Source organism: Solea senegalensis, linkage group LG18, assembly GCF_019176455.1.
Source record: "Solea senegalensis isolate Sse05_10M linkage group LG18, IFAPA_SoseM_1, whole genome shotgun sequence".
Lineage (NCBI taxonomy): Eukaryota > Metazoa > Chordata > Actinopteri > Pleuronectiformes > Soleidae > Solea > Solea senegalensis.
This window is the reverse complement of record NC_058041.1, coordinates 459,471-476,950: the sequence shown is the minus strand read 5'-3', so window position 1 is coordinate 476,950 and position 17,480 is coordinate 459,471. Positions and strand designations below refer to the sequence as shown.

General features: G+C 43.4%; 1 protein-coding gene across 1 annotated transcript; it reads left to right on the top strand.

Moving 5' to 3' along the window:
• The first annotated feature begins 461 nt into the window (after positions 1–461).
• Positions 462–11,996, top strand: LOC122759462 (forkhead box protein K2-like). The gene is made up of 9 exons (XM_044014354.1): positions 462–987; positions 2,875–3,069; positions 3,821–3,962; positions 4,071–4,217; positions 7,121–7,314; positions 7,898–8,100; positions 8,200–8,451; positions 8,534–8,725; positions 9,148–11,996. The coding sequence occupies exons 1-9, from the start codon at positions 692–694 to the stop codon at positions 9,393–9,395; spliced, it is 1,869 nt and encodes a 622-aa protein (XP_043870289.1). The 5' UTR covers positions 462–691; the 3' UTR covers positions 9,396–11,996.
• Positions 11,997–17,480: the final 5,484 nt, after the last annotated feature.

The following is a 17,480-nucleotide window of genomic DNA, read 5'->3' as shown; positions in this document are numbered from 1 at the left end:
GTGATGATTTATTAATTTCTATATTTTTTTTATTGATTGAAAATGATTAACAGTTTTTTATTATTTTATTACATAATTAACATTAAAAGATAGCGAGATTATTTTATTTGATATTACTTAAATGTTCTGTGTAACTCTGCTTTCCATTTATTGATTGTTTACATCTTGAGGTAAATGAGGAACTAGTTGTAAATAAACACCACCCTGTTCCTCCTCCAGGAAATTCTGTTCCGGTTCTTCCGTCTCTCCTCTCATCTGCGTGTCACTCAGCCTGCGCCGCAACCGAACGCCATTTTCTACAGGGGGCCTATTATTTTTTTTTTTTTATGTTTGTTGTCATTGGTAAACAACACACATCTGCCTTCTCGGGACGGTTTTCTATTGGCCGGCGCGGTTGTCAGTGACGGCACTTCCGGCCGTTTGTCCGTTCCTCATTGGCCGACGCCGCTCTTTCTCTTGTTTTGCCCCGCCCTCCTCTCTGCTTCACGGCGGTGGTGGGTCGGAGGAGCCGCTGTGTCCCCGGTCTGGCACGTTCCTAGCCACATTCTCCACGGTGTTAAATTTGATCCCCATTTCTCCCCCACAAAAACAAAAAAAAAAAACCTAAAGAAAATCACTCCCCCTTCGCAAACGCCCGCAGCCGCTTTTACGTTCGCGCTTCCCACAGAAACACACAGATCTCCGGCAGAAGATGGCGGTTGTAAGCGGGATGTCGGGGTCGGCGGTAGCCCGGCTAGAGGGCCGAGAATTCGAATACCTGATGAAGAAAAGGTCGGTGACCATCGGCCGGAACTCCTCGCAGGGCTCGGTGGACGTCAGCATGGGACACTCCAGCTTCATCTCGCGGCGGCACCTCGAGATATTCACCGCCGGCGAGGACGGCACTGGCACCGGAGAATTCTACCTCCGATGCCTGGGGAAAAACGGGGTGTTTGTTGATGGGGTGTTCCAGAGAAGAGGGGCTCCACCTCTCCAGCTTCCACGAATGTAAGACTCATTTATGACCCGTTTGTTTAGAACCGTAAAACTGGGGCGAAAAAGCTAAACAAACGTTTGCGGATTTATGGCTTCATGTGTTATTGTTTTGTTTGCCCGCAGCGGTGTTGCACGTGTTGAGCACTAAAGCAACACCAAGCACCTCAGACGTGCTGCGATAACGCTACACTTAATCTCATCGACAGATTCGCTTCTTTATCACTTAACCTTCCGATAAAGACCAGATAAAACACAATTCAACACAACCCACGGCTTAATGTGAATCTTTGGTGTGTTGCAGTGTATTCGGCTCACACACAATACGTCAATGACACACCAAACAGTCATGGTCGAGCTAAGAATTCATTGTGGAGACCATTATGTAGAACGTGTAAGTTATCTTTTTCCATGTTCACAGTAAGTGGTTTATAATAAGAGTGTATGTTTGATGTATGCCGAATTGGACAGCTGCCATTTGAGATTGAGAGCAGTGTAAATATGTGGTGACTACTGTTTGTATTTCCGGGTAACTTGATGACTAACTTAAAAATGATTCTTACTGTAATGGGGGATTTGTTTAAAGATGAATGACTTATTGTACTGTGGGCTTTCACGCTCATCTGTGCAACAAACACACGTGAAGAGGTGGTCTGTGAAAACATGTGTGCTGCTTTTATTTACTTATCACACTGGTGATGAATAGTCCTTATGTAATTGATACAAGGGAATTATTCACATTGCATCAGCAGCTAAGGTTAGCCCTGTTTACTCCATGAGCCACATGTATACCACGGTCAGCCTGTCTTTTTTCTGTGTCCAGACACATTTTACACTTCAAAACTTCACTTCTGTCCTCCTTCATAGTGGTGATGCCTTAATGCACGAGCAGCTGTTCCACATATATCCCTTTAATATTAAATTAGATGTGATAGGTATGATCTGTTACATAATGGACAGGGTGGACGTCCATTTTTAAACTGTGTTGCTGAATCTCAGCTCTCATCTGTGGGCTTCACTTAGACCTTGGCCCGACTGTTGCCGGGCAGGAAGCTTATCTGGACATCAACACTGTCATAAACACCAAGTGTTGTATATTTCCCATTCATTTTAGTAACATATATATATATATATATATATAGATATAGAAATGTAGTCAATTATACAGTGATTTAAATCACAAACTATATTAAACTAGAAATAGGACAAACTATATTAAACTAGAAAAATTTGAAAAGTATGTAAGTAAGTTTTTGTAAGAATCTACCCACTGATGACATCATCTAAGAAGTTATCATATTTTCAGGGAATTTCTCTTATAATTAAGGTTGGAAAAAAGTACGAAATCTTGCAAAACTTTCCATGGGAGTTAACAGGAATTAACTGGAAATTTTCACAATTGAAGGTTGTAAGGATTATTTTGCTCAACATTCATTCATGTTTTTGTTGTTCAATGTAAAAATGTAAGCATTGATAAAGCCCTACTCTCAAAGTACAGAATTTGGTGTGTGTGTGTGTGTAAGATCAGACTCTCTATAAGGAGACTAATTTCATCCAGATCTGACCCAGATTAAAAAAAATGTATTATTTGTTATCATCAAACAGTAATGTGTTATGTAAATGGAGGAAAAAAGAAAACATATGGGCAAAAACCCTATCTTTATGTTAATTATAGGGCATTGGTTGCCCTAATTTCTGAAAATGGGTGTCAGAATCCGCCGTAGACAAAAGCAGTCAACCTGAATGTCGCATATTGCACCTTTACATTTCCTCATATTCAATTCAATTCAAATATTTGCTGCCAGTGTGCTGATAATCCAGTCTCATTTTTTCGATGTTTTCAGTGAATCAACTGCACAACGACGTAAGAAACTAAGCTGTATTTGTGTCTTTGGTTCTCAGGTGTTGTTTCCGCTTCCCAAGCACAAGTATAAAGATCACGTTCACAGCCCTGTCCAGTGAAAAGAAGGAGCCAAGGAACGTGCCGGAATCACCGGTCAAGCCCGTCCAGCCCCAAATCTCCCCGCTGACCATTAACATTCCTGACAACATCGCCCACCTCATGAGCCCACTGCCTTCACCCACTGGCACCCTCAGGTGAGAGAGAGAAAGGATTGCATTGTGCAGGCCCTCCAGCAGGTGGTGCTATGACCTATGACTCAGTTTTCACCCGCTGATATTTTCTGGTCAGGTCTCACGTGTGAAGTTTCGAGCAGATTGGTCGATAAACGGCAAAGATACAGGACGCTTCCTGCGTCATGGATAAGTGGTAGTTTAATTAAAAAATGGCTGACTTCCTGTTCAAGTTCATGTGTGTAGACGTGTTAAGGTTTGGTCGCTTATCTCACGTATAAAGTTTTGGGCAGATTGGTCAATATATGGCGAATTTACAGGACACTTCCTGTTCTGTGGCGAATGGTTTAAATTCGCCAAACTTCCATTTGTTGCCACGGCCATTGCTTAGAAGCTGTGGAACCTTTCGATAACTTTGACGCGTCTAGTACAAATTGACCTGTTTGTTTGTTGGTATGATTACCGTTACTCAAGACGAGTTTGTTTGTTTATGAAACGCGCAAATCGCCAAGGTGGACTCTAAATTCAAAATGGCTGACTTCCTGTTGAGTTGAGGCCATGGTGCCGATAGACTTTTTTGTCCGTCTTGGGCTGTGACACGTTTCCACCAAGTTTCGTGGAATTTGGTGCAACTTAGTTTTAAGCTTTGTCTGACCCGTTTCCACCTTTGAGGGTGCCACTGAGCCATTCTCTAGTATTTTCAGCCACTTTTTGCTGTGATCTGTGGTTTTACCAGTTTATTAAACAAGTCTTGCGCTAAAAAAAATTTTTACAGTGCAGCAAACTCCTGTCCGTCAAGTCCACGAGGGGCAGGGTTCTCCAGCTACAGGACAGGTCGTGCGTTGACCTCTGACCTTATAGGAGACAACTCCCAGTCTGAAAACGACAAGGAGGCGTCAGGTGAAGACAGCCCAAAAGTGAGTGTGTGCCCGTGAACAAACCAGACACCGAAAACACGCACACACATTAACTTTTGTTAACTCATGTTTTTATATGTCTTTTGTTTTTTAATCTTTTTTCTGCAGGACGACTCCAAACCTCCGTATTCATACGCGCAGCTGATAGTTCAAGCGATCACCATGGCCCCGGATAAACAGCTCACACTGAACGGAATTTACACCCACATCACCAAGAACTACCCGTACTACAGAACAGCTGATAAAGGCTGGCAGGTCAGTGTCTGGTTATTGTCGTCGCCAAAGGAGGAGGAGACGTCTATATTTTTTTCAATGAATATAGATGGTGACATACAGTGGGTACGGAAAGTATTCAGACCCCTTTACATTTTTCACTCTTTGTTTCATTGCAGCCATTTTCTAAAATCCAAAAAGTTCATGTTATTTCTCATTAATGTTCACTCAGCATCACATCTTGACAGGAAAAAAAACAGAAATGTAGACATTTTTGCAAATGTATTAAAAAAGAAAAAGTGAAATATCACATGATCATAAGTATTCAGAGCCTTTGCTCAGTATTGAGTAGAAGCTCCTTCTGAGCTAGTACAGCCATGAGTCTTCTTGAGAATGATGCAACAAGTGTTTCACACCTGGATTTGGGGATCCTCTGACATTCTTCCTTGCAGATCTTCTCCAGTTCTGTCAGGTTGGATGGTGAACGTTGGTTGGATGGTGAACGTTGGTGGTTGGGCCAGTCAAAAATGGTCACAGAGTTGTTCTGAAGCCACTCCTTCATTATTTTAGCTGTGTGCTTAGGGTCATTGTCTTGTTGGAAGGTGAACCTTCGGCCCAGTCTGAGGTCCTGAGCACTCTGGAAGAGGTTTTCTTCCAGGATATCTCTGTACTTGGCCTCATTCATCTTTCCTTCAATTACAACCAGTCGTCCTGTCCCTGCAGCTGAAAAACACCCCCATAGCATGATGCTGCCACCACCATGTTTCACTGTTGGGATTGTATTGGGCAGGTGATGAGCAGTGCCTGGTTTTCTCCACACATACCACTTAGAATTAACGCCAAACAGTTCAATCTTGGTCTCATCAGACCAGAGAATCTTATTTCTCATAGTCTGGGAGTCCTTCATGTGTTTGTTGGCAAACTCTCTGCAGGCTTTCATATGTCTTGCACTGAGGAGAGGCTTCTGTGGGGCCACTCTGCCATAAAGCCCCGACTGGTGGAGGGCTGCAGTGATAGTGGACTTTGTGGAACTTTCTCCCATCTCACTACTGCATCTCTGGAGCTCAGTCACAGTGATCTTTGGGTTCTTGTTCACCTCTCTCACCAAGGCTCTTCTCCCACGATTGCTCAGTTTAGTTGGACGGCCAGGTCTAGGAAGAGTTCTGGTCGTCCCAAACGTCTTCCATTTAAGGATTATGGAGGCCTGGAGGCCACTGTGCTCTTAGGAACCTTGAGTGCTGCAGAAATTCTTTTTGGCCACAATTCTGTCTCTGAGCTCCTTGTGCAGTTTCTTCGACCTCATGATTCTCATTTGCTCTGACATGCACTGTGAGCTGTAAGACCTGTCTATATAATATAATATATATATTATATAGACAGGTGTGTGCCTTTCCTAATCAAGTCCAATCAGTTTAATTAAACACAGCAAAGGCTCTGAATACTTCTGACCATGTGATATTTCAGTTTTTTTCTACATTTCTGTTTTTTTTCTGTCAAGATGTGCTGAGTGAACATTAATGAAAAATAAAATGAACGTTTTTGATTTTAGCAAATGGCTGCATTGAAACGAAGAGTGAAACATTTAAAGGGGTCTGAATACTTTCCGTACCCACTGTGTATATAGATGGTGACATCTATATACACAGTGGGTATATATGTTAAGTGGGTGTATGTATATATATATATATATATATATATATATACATACATACATACACACACACACACACACACACATACATACAGTTGATATAAAAAGTCTACACACCCCTGTTCAAATGCCAGGTTTTCGTGATGTAAAAAAAATTGACAGCGAGACAAATAACTTCTTCCACCTTTCATGTGACCTATAACCTGTACAATGCAATTGAAAAACGAGCTGAAACCTTTAAAGGGGAAAATATGAAATAAAAAACTTAAAATAACCTGGTTGCATAAATATGCACCCCCTTAAACTAATACTTTGTTGCAGCACCTTTGGCTTTTATTACAGCACTCGTGCAATATTTGCCCACTATTCTTTGCAAAACCGCTCCAATCTGACAGATTGCGAGGGCATCTCCTGTGCACAGCCCTCTTCAGATCACCCCAGAGATGTTGGATGGGATTCAGTTCAGTTCCTCTTCAGCTTTCTAACAGAAGGCCAACACTGACTGGTATTTGGAACGGTTCATAATTCCCTCCACCCTGACCAAGGCTCCAGTTCCAGCTGAAGAAAAACAGCCCCAAAGCATGATGCTGCCACCACCATGCTTCACTGTAGGTATGGTGTTCTTTTGGTGATGAGCAGTGTTGTTATTGCACCAAATACGCTTTATGGAATTATGGTTTCATCAGACCATAACATATTTTCCCACATGTGTTTGGGAGATTTCAGATGTCTTTTTGCTAAATCAAGCCGGGCTTGGATGTTTTTCTTTGGAAGATAAGGCTTCCGTTTTGCCACCCTACCCCAGAGCCCAGACATATGAAGAAGACGAGAGACCGTTGTCACATGTACTACAGTACTGGCCAGAAATTCCTGCAGCTCCTTCAGTGTTGCCGTCGGCCTCTTGGCAGCCTCCCTGACTAGTTTTCTTCTCGTCTTATCGTCAATTTTGGACGGACGTTACTGTTAGTTTTTAATTGCATTGTACAGGTTATATGTCACATTAAAGGTGGAATCTTTTTTTTTTTACATCACGAAAACCTGGCATTTGAACAGGGGTGTGTAGACTTTTTATATCCACTGTACATACAGTACATACATACATACATAAGGAGGTAAAGTTCTTCTGGATCTTAATTCTTATCTTATTTCAGTTGCTAGTTTGTAAAAAAAAAAACAGGTTTAAAAAGTGTTAAAAGTCTTGGTTTGATTCTCGTCTTCTGTATTAATTAATTAATTAATTAATTAATTAATCTATCTATCTATCTATCTATCTATCTATCTTCCGCTGTCGTAGAACTCTATCCGTCACAACCTGTCCCTGAACCGGTACTTCATCAAAGTGGCCCGCTCTCAGGAGGAGCCGGGGAAAGGCTCCTTCTGGAGGATCGACCCGTCCTCCGAGGGCAAGCTGATAGAACAGGCCTTCAGGAAGCGCCGGCCCAGGGGCGTGCCTTGTTTCAGGACACCTGTGGGAACTCTGTCCTCCAGGTAAGCACGAGTCACACCTGAAGCACGTGTCGGCGGAGCTCTCTTCAGTTTTTACCTGAAGTCCTGGATGGAGTTCTCAGTGAACGGCTGCATCACTGTAACATGAAATAAGATGCGTTCATGCTCTGCGTTCATGCATCCAAGGACACGTTTGTGAAGGACTGGGATGTTTGGACTTGGGCAGAAGACATTTTTGGGAGAATATCTCATTGTTGTGAAATATTATTTGATTCATTGAGAATTTGACTTGTCATTTTTATTTAGTGCATGATAATGTCCTCTACTTTAACTACTCTGTGTCCTATGTCTGGGTTTTACCATCACATTTCTGACCGTACCATATTTCTGACACAATTTTTTTGAGGTTTTAAATGAAAAATAGAATTAATTAATTTGCAGCTGTTGCAGTTTATTAATTATTCAGCCCTTCACGCCTGTATTAATCACAGTCTCTCCGTGATTGGATCACTCAGGACTGGCGTCAGTACCAGGTCTGGACAGAGTCCACATCAGACACAGTTTCAGTTTGACCTGTTCACGGTTGTTTTTGACCACTTCCTTTTTTTTTCATTTCCTCCCTCAGGAGCGCTCCTGCCTCTCCTAACCACACGGGGGCACTGTCCGCCCACTCCAGCGGGGTCCAGACTCCAGACAGCCTGTCCAGAGAGGGCTCCCCGGTCCACATGGATCCAGAGCCGACCCCTCCCCCGGCCCCCGTGCAGACCGCCACAGTCCAGCCCAAACTCGCCGTCATCCAGGAGGCGCGCTTCGCTCAGAGCTCCCCCGGTACAAACACCGCGCTGTCATTTGTTTTTCTGTCCCACTGTTAGTTTTTTCACATCACTGAATGACCTTGACTCCGCCTCCTGCCCCGCCTTCTGATAGGCTCCCCGCTCAACAACCAGCCGGTACTGATCGCCGTGCAGCGGCAGATGCCTCAGACGACCATGAAGCCTGTGACCTACGCCGTGGCGACGCCGGCCATCGTGACGACGGCGGGTAGCCCCGCCCCCGTCATGCAGACGGTGCACGTCGTCCACCAGATCCCAGCGGTCACAATGGCGACCGTCGCCACACAGCCTGCTGTGAGCCAAAAACCTCAGGAGAACGGCGGCGGAGAGCACAAAGAGATCAAAGGTGAGGAAGCGGATTCAAGCTGTCGTTGTTTTGTTTTTGTGACTTTTTCCCGAGTTTGATCCGAGTTTCTCTCCTCGTGCAGTGAAGGCGGTGCCGTCCATCACAGCCACGTCTATAGGCGGAGTCAGTCGTATCATCCAGAGCTCTCAGGCGGCGCCGCTGACGACGGTGACCATCCTGCAACAGGCGCCGCTCGGTCAGCACCAGCTCCCGATCAAGGCCATCACACAAAACGGGACGCACCTGGTCCCCATCACTACTGCTGCTAACACAGGTAACACACACACACACTGAGAGCGCCCCCTGTGGGTCCCAGAAGCTCGCTCTCGGAGCAGACACAGGAAAGAAAATGTGTCAAATCTACACCCTTTAACGTTGTCCATCACTGAGTACAGATGTCTTATTTTTAAGACTTTGCCATTTGAAATTCATTGCTCAATATTACCGCAGTGACAAAACCTCACCACACGGGGCAGCAGCAAACCAGCAGCTCCTGTGTCTCCACGAGCTTAAAGTGCTGATTTTCTGAATGGACTTTGGTGCAAGAGGGTGAGAAGTTTAGAAACCTCCATTTCCTGGTGACAGAGGCTGTAAGATGCTGAGATAACGCTGAAAACACATCGTTTAGATGGTTTACAAACGTATGCTTGTGACTTACCTTGTGATATTTATTAAACCCCGCCCCCTTCCTTCCAGCCGTCGCGAACCCTCTTCACCTCCTGGCGACTCACGCCTCAGCCTCCGCCTCCCTCCCCACCAAGAGGCAGAACGGAGAACTGCAAGACCAGCCCGAATCAAAGAGAGCGAAACCGGGGGCGGTGGAGGAGAGTGGTGCTGTCGTCATCAACAACAACAACAACAACAACAACATCAACAACAACAACATCAACAACAACGGCACCACGGACAGAGCCGGAGAGGGAGGGGTCAGTGAACAGGTGTGATCTGTGTGCACTGACCTCAGCTCACCTGTACGTATCGAGCCTCACACCTTCCACACACACACACACACATACACTCTTCTACTTCAAGGTGCCAAAAAAACGAAAGACGGAAACGAGTCTGCAGAATGTGCATAACTCCGCCCCCTTATACACACACACACTCCCACTCTTCCTCCTCCTCCATGAAACACGGTGCAAAAACTAGATCAAACTGAAAAATGGAAGAGAAGACTGTGAAGACGTTTGTGACGCAGACGCCCGTGAGGACGACGCCTGGTTTAAAGGGATAGTTCAGGTTTTATCTGGTTGGTGTTGTTGGATGAGGTACTAATGCGCTGCTAACTCTGACTTTAGCCACACACATAAAAGGCTCACCTATGATATCTCAAAAATATGCTCCCTGCCTTTATCTCACTTTTAAACGGACTTTTTTACCCAACGAGAAACTGACATTTGTAAATCCACACCAAACCCCATAGAGAAAATCAGCGATTTAAGTTCACAGGGACACAGGAGCTGCTGGTCTACTGCTGCCTCGTGTGGTCACTTTGTGTTAGTGAAGTAAATCCAAATGAATTATTTCAAATCCTGACAAACAAAATAAGACTTTTGAACGTACAGACGGAGGCGGCAGTGGATCTTCAACTCCTGTGTGCTGTGATGTTAAAATCGCTGATTTCCTCTATGGGCTTTGGTGCAGGGAGAGCGAGTGCTTTAATAGTAAAAAAAATGCTGTGTAATGACGAGATAAAGCCGGGAAAATACATTCTTATGTGATCGTAGATTTAAGCTGGAGTAGATTTTATTTTGTTAAAGCTCAGTGCGTAAGAATTAAGTGAGATCCTGTTTCCAAAGCACATGAACTCCGGCTGGTTTGTCTATTCGAGCTACTGTGGAAACGTGGCAGCACAAAATGGCGGCTGTACATCAACAAACATGCGTGTAATGTTATGCTGTGTTCACACCGGATGCGACATGGCGTGGTGGTACAACACGGTGTCTCTCGTGCAAACGTCTGCAGAGAAGAAGCCGTCATCTTGTGCAGTTTTTGCAACACGACACCGCGCAGAGCCGCTAAATTCAGGAGCTCGCCAACGTTGTGTCCGGCCCCCGCGTGGTGCTGTGTTGTAAAATCGCTTCACCGTCATGCGTAATGTTGCTATGCTGTGTTCTGCTGTGACAGACGTGCAGCGATGCGACGAAGAAGCCGTCGGCTTGTGTGGTTTCAGCAGCTCTCGTCCATTTAACGGTGAAACTCGCCAACATTGTGTCCGGCCCCGCGTGGTGTTGTGAAACCACCACAGAACGACGGCTTCTCTGCGACGTGCGGCTGGCGCTATCATCGTGACAAATCGTGTTCGGCGTGAACACAGCGTTGCACACGAGCGGCTAATATCTTATACAAAAAAAAACCAAAAACCTGAACTATCCTTTTTTAAAAGATGAAAAAAGAGGACTGTAACTCCGCCCCCAAAGACAAAAAAGGAGCCGAACTCTGGTAGCATCACAGACGAGCGAAGAAATCATCGGCTGCGTATGTTTGTTTTTTTTCTCCACATTAAAGGGAAGTGTGTGTGTGTGTGTGTGTGTTCGTGTATGTTCGCGTGGACATTCCGTCTTCGGCAGCTAGCCTCCGTGTCGACCTACCTAACCTTGAGTCGTGAGTAGATTATGCAGTATTCCGTCGTACACGTGTGTATCTGTGAGTGTTTTTTTTCCCCCCTCCTCCTCCCAAAAACCACAGATACTCTCTCTAGTAATAATTAAGATAATAATTAACAAAGAAAATAAAAAATCTATATGTGGGCTCTTTAAGAACATTGAAAAAAAACCACAATATTTTTCGGGATTTTTTTTTTTTTACGTGAAATGAATGTAGTCTCAAAAACACTATCCATGGAGTGGATGTCCGATTTTTATTTTTATTTAGTTTTTTAAAGTTTTTTTGTTTCTGCTCACTCACGCGACAGGAAAAAAGATTTCTTTGATTGCCGTACATCTACAGATTATTTTTTTCACGTTTTACAAATATCCTACGAGATGAAACGACGTATATTATTCCCGTTCTGCGTATTTTGACCATGAACTTGCATGTTATGGATCTAGAGACAAATGTACGTGAGCAGATTTAACCGAGTTATGGAACTGAAGAAAATTTTGACTGAATCTACGCTTTATGATTCTGACCAGTGCTGCACTTAACCCTCTTTAGTTTTTATTTTTTTATTTTATTTTTCTGTATTTCATTTTTACTTTGGCTCCTCAGTATTTTCCCTCTCGTCGTCATTGGTTGTTTTGTTATATTTTGTGTTGAAGTCTCTCTTTGCTTGTTTTTTTTTTGTTGTTTTTTCAGATTGTATTCTATGTTACACGAGGAAAATTAAGTGATCGGTGTTTGTTCTGCTTCAGTGGGTAAATGCTTTTTTTTTTATATATAAATTTATTTAAAACACACAAACTCTTGGTTGGGATTTCTTTGTGTTGTGTCTTCAACGAACAAAAATGACGGTGTTGTGTTGCTGTTGCTTTGAAGCCCAACACTACCACTGTTACATACTGGTCAATAACAAAGCTTTGATAATAAAAATATTAAAAAAATAATATTTACTCAACACTCAACTTAGTCTGGTTAAAACAAAATAAATCTGTTTACTGTCATTTTTAACTTTTTTGACAAATTGGACTATAACTTTGTGTCACATTTTGGACGACATACTATATACTGAGACTATTTTGTCAAATTTTGAACGACATACGAAACTGACTTTTGTCAAGTTTTGGACGACATACTATGACTTTATGTCAAATCTTGGACTAAATACTATACTATGACTTTTTTGTCAAATTTTGGACAACTTCCTATAGTATGACTTTTTCGTCAAATTTTGGACAGCATACTAAACTATGACTTTTTTGACTGATTTTGGACGACATACTATACTATGACTTTTTTGGATTACATAGAAAACTGACTTTTTTTCAAATTTTGGACGATATGCTTTACTATGACTTTTTTGTCAAATTTTGAAAGACATACTATACTATGACTTTTGTCAAATTTTGGACGACATGCTTTACTACGACTTTTTTGTCAAATTTTGGACGAAATGCTTTACTTTGACTTTTTTGTAAAATTTTGGACGACATACTAAACTATGACTTTTTTGACTGATTTTGGACGACATAATATACTATGACTTTTTTGTCAAATTTTGGACAAACTTACTATACTATGCCTTTTTTGTCAAATTTTGGACAGCATACTAAACTATGACTTTTTTGACTGATTTTGGACGAAATAATATACTATGACTTTTTTGTCAAATTTTGGACGACATGCTGTACTATGACTTTCTTGTCAAATTTTGTGTACTCCATATACTTTACTATGCTTTGACGATAAGTCCCCCACATGCAGGCAAGGGCGATCTGCCGCTACACCCGCCAGAGACAGTAAGTCACTCTGGCACAATAAGAAAAGGGTACCCAGCTCTTGATGAGGCATCCCATATGGGATGAATAGCATCTCTAATGACCCCTCCTCTGCTTATTGCCGCCATGATTACGAGCCATTTGTTTGCTTTATCATGGCCCTAAACCTCAGGGGATTTAATGAGTGTGGGGATGTAAAAACCATCTCCCCCCAAGGATATGAAGGTCACGGGGATTGTTTGATGTGGCACAGAGGGTGCCGTATGCTTTTCCACGTTCCTCTTAGCTGTTTGTGGGTTTGCAGTCATCACAGCCTCAGCTACTGTCAGAATTATTTATGTCCTCGTCGAGGATCGCTGTGCAAGTTGGGTTTTGTAAAACCAGCAGAAAAGAAAACATGGATGAATATAGGCTTTAGATGTGGAGACTCGAGTGATGATGAAGGGCTTTTGGGTAAAGTTGTTTATCTGATGATAAAAACGATGTCTGGGATAAAGCGAGGATGATCATACAGGGGGAAAAAAAAAAAGCCTTCAAAAGTAGCAGAATGAGTTGTGCTGCTGTGGCTGTCGAGGGTATATGGCTGTAATTGTTCTCATTACAGCACCATCATGACTCGTGTTGTTGTCTGACTGCATCAGTTTGCCACTTCCTCTTCATCTTTCCCTGCAGTCTCAGTGGGCTTCATTATCAATAATTAAGAAATGGCAGACACACCCGTGTCTGTTGCAGCCACCTGACGGATACACACGTGCACACACAAACAAATACACGGCGTTTCAGAGTAGCAGGTTTGGGGCGGCCTTCATAGCTCTCCGTTCCCCATTAACCTTTCAGTAAGGCTCACAAGCCAGCTGGCAAAACGCAGTAAATAATGAGTGAGAGCGTAGTCGAAAAATCAGCTTACGAGTAATTAATGTTTGTTTGGTCGCAGCCATCTCCGAAGAATCTGCAGATAATCACACTCTCTGTGTTTGCCACCTGTAGTTCAAACAATATGGCTGACATTTGGGTTGATGTGTTTGTCAAGCAATCTCCTGAGGGGATTAGGCCCCTTATTCAGCCCTGATTATAGTATCAAAGTTGCCTTAGAATTTCCCGTTGGGAGTCACAATGACGAGGAGCCACACGTGTGTGTGTGTGTAGCCGTGAAATTACAGCGTCGCAAGATTAGCGATCATATCGAGAGTTCTGAAACTCAGAGTACGGTGGCATTTAGGTGAGCGCGTTCCCCCGACACACATCTGTCTCGCTTTGATAATGAGGAAATAAAAGATGGTGACGTGATCGCTGCTTACTCGTAACAGTGCATTTATACAAACTTATGCTGACAAATGAAATATTCTACAAACCATGTGAAAACATAACCCCCTTCAGGGAGCTAATAAAGAGGTTGCCGCTTCCCCCCCCCAGTGTGTTTAGGGTCAAAATTAATTCATGACTCGTAATTAAGTTTTGTCTTGAGCTTCTGGCTCTCCAAAGGTTCATGGTGAAACCGTTGTCTTGCTCCTTGGCCCACTCATTAAAATTTGTAATTGATTATGGGCCAAGATCGTGGCCAAAGAGGCCGTGAATCAATTATTAAGCCACATTAATAGATTAAACTGCAAGAATGTGCAGAGCATTTAACTTATGTAACCCACCAAAAGTGGAAGCAATTATAACATACCTAAAAGTGTCTCTGTAGTTGCTCTGGCGTTTGCCCCCCCCCCTGGACCCTGTGAATGGCATTTGACACAATTAACACCACCCAGTCGAGATTTGCCACTTTTATGTTTCTTAATTGACATATTATTTTCTTTTGATGACAGACAAAGGCTGGAGAGTGTTGGCAGGGTCCACCCAAACACTCATCTCTCTCTCTTTATATATTTGAAACACCAAATGATCCGTCCTTCCATCTGCTTCATCCTCCACATGAGGGTCGCTGTGCTGATCTCAGCTGACTTAGGGCGACAGCTCGGCAGTCCAGCGCAGGGCCACATAGAGACAAACAACCATCCACTCTCACACTCACGGTCAATTTAGAGTGTCCAATTTACCCAATCCCCAAATCTGCATGTCTTTGGACTTTGGGAGGAAACCGGAGAACCCGGAGAGCACCCATGCACACGCGGGGAGAACATGCAGAAAGACCCTTCTTGCTGGGCAAAAGTGCTAACCACTACTACACCAAATATTGTGAATATTGCAAGGCTTAATGGTTGCTCTGAGCAAAGGATTGTGTCCAAAACAAGACAAAAGAATGCGACCAAATTGTTGTCGTTTTTTTTGTTTTGCCCTTTACCGCAAACATTGGGTTCCAGAGGAGAACAGGGGTGCATTCAGGCTGTGATTTAACCTGATTGGTGCTTCGCCTCTTCAGTCGAGTTGGACTCTTCACTAAGAATAAAATGCTGAAAATAACCACAACTTGAGCAGGTACAGGAAAGTGAGCAGGCCTCTTATGACAAATGGCACGTCAGTCAGCTGGGCAGCCTATTGATTGGGCAGCCTCTGGCTGCAATTTATGCCTGCCATTCCTCTCCCATTTGAAGGGGGAGGCGTCAGGAAGTGACAGAGTTATGCACAAGTCCTCCACATGATTGGTGACCCCAAGGTGGACTTTTACCAACCCCCCCAGACTGTCCTCCTGCAAAACGCCACACATGAAGAGGTTGTATTTGATGTGGAATGATGGAGGGGGATATACTGTGCTGCACTGTAGGGCACAAACAGCATAAATATAATAACCCTCTCAACTCTGATTAGTATGAAACGTCTACTTGCCTTGCCATTGCCTTGATTAAATCTCACATCTCAACATGGCCCCTGTGGCAATGCAATGCAGAGAGAGGTACAGGGATGGAATGAAAGTTAGCCATTTTTCAGCAATGATTGCTTTATTGAACTTGGCAATGATGACCGCCAGCATCGCCGCGTGTTTGCGTCCGTTGCTTACAAAATGGAAAACAAAAGTAAACAACACACAAAGAGGCACGAAGCGGGATGTTCGGAGAGTTGCGCGCCTGCCACTTTCAGTCTGACTCCTCTCCATCAGTTGCTCAACTGACGCGAATACATCAGGAGAATGAATCCTTATAAATGTTTCAACCTATTGGAGTCATCAGCGCCCTTTTCTGTACAAACGATGATGGGCGCTGACAGTTTTTTTTTGTGCGCGTTTTTTTCACTTTCTTTCTCTCTAACTCATTTCAAGCTGCATGTAGCAGTCTGAAATGAAAGGTTGGACTGAAAGAGAGCAGGGTTTCAATGCATTTGGCAGACATTTCCTGTAATTCAGTGGTTGATGGTGGGACCTGATAAGTGACTTGGTTTCCTGGTTGGAGCTCTGGAAACCATTGAGCTCCATTTTGGTATTTTGGCATATGCGCAGCTGTGTTTTTGCGGCCATGGGCACATTGCTGTTTTAAGAAGCCGAGGAAGGATGAAAAGTGAACATTTCAGAGTGGTTTCAAGTTGAGCTCAACAGTGCAACGCCACAGCTTTAAAAATGTCAAAAGTTTGGGAGCAGAGTTTGAAGACTGGCTCTTAAGCTAAGAAAATTTCCTTTGGTTATATGGGAACCAAATCAAAGTAGAATGTGACCCAGTTTTGGTTCTGATCCAAGCTTAGGTTCAGGAAGTTTAGGTCTGAAGTTTTACTCGACATTTGGGGACACACAGTAGATTGAATTTTATATCCCATCTGTCTTGGTCAGAGTAGATCATAGACTTGGTCAAGCTGAAAGCATCAATTTAAGAAAAAAAAAAAAAAAGAGAAGCTTCACAACATGACTTGCAAAAATCCTGTTATACCGCAACATCACTAATGTGTTCTTGTATGCTAAAGCCTATGGGGTGTTTTTTGAGGTGAGTAGTGGTGAGAAATGAGTCTTAGGAAAAGGCCTGGATAAACTCATTTTCCACACACAGTGGAGAAAAAAGCTCCTGCCGTTTTTGAAGGAATGTTTTTCTAGATGAGTCCCACTTTGTGGTTTTGTTTGTCTTCCAAATGTTCTCCTAATAACCAAGTCACCATGTCATGGAGTTCAGTACACACCTTTGTCCGCCTAATCTGGCTCATTCACTTTCGATGTTAAGCCAATTAGCATCGCGTGGGCCTCAGTATTTCACTCTCCATACATAAGTCGTCTCCCACAGCCAACGTTAAAAGCCTGTCATCCTGCTGGGATTTGTTGCTGAGGCTTTGTGAGTGCATGAAAAACACTCATGCAATGCCCCATTCACCTTTATTAGCCCGACTTTGTGATCTCGGGCTTTAATGAGCGCGAAGACGGAGCAAAACAAATCCAATAAGACTTTGCTAGGCACATAGCGCAAACTTGGTTTGCCTCTGCCCCCTCTTCAACTCTCCTCTTTTCCCATTTTGACTAATGTAATTTATGCAAAAAGAAATTATAAATAGCATATCGATACCGCCGCAGTTTTCCGGGCCAGCAATGCAATACCACTTGCGGCTGTCAGGGTAAGTAGGTCGGGGTGTGTGAGTGTGTCTTTAAAAAAAAAAAAGAAAGAGGAAAATACTGACTAGACAACACCCCATCCAATGATGTGTGTGTTTATATGTCTGAAGAGAAGATTTAACAATGGTACACTCCAGGTTACATCCAAATACAGGCAAAAGATGGAAGGGAAGTCGCAGCGTGTGGTT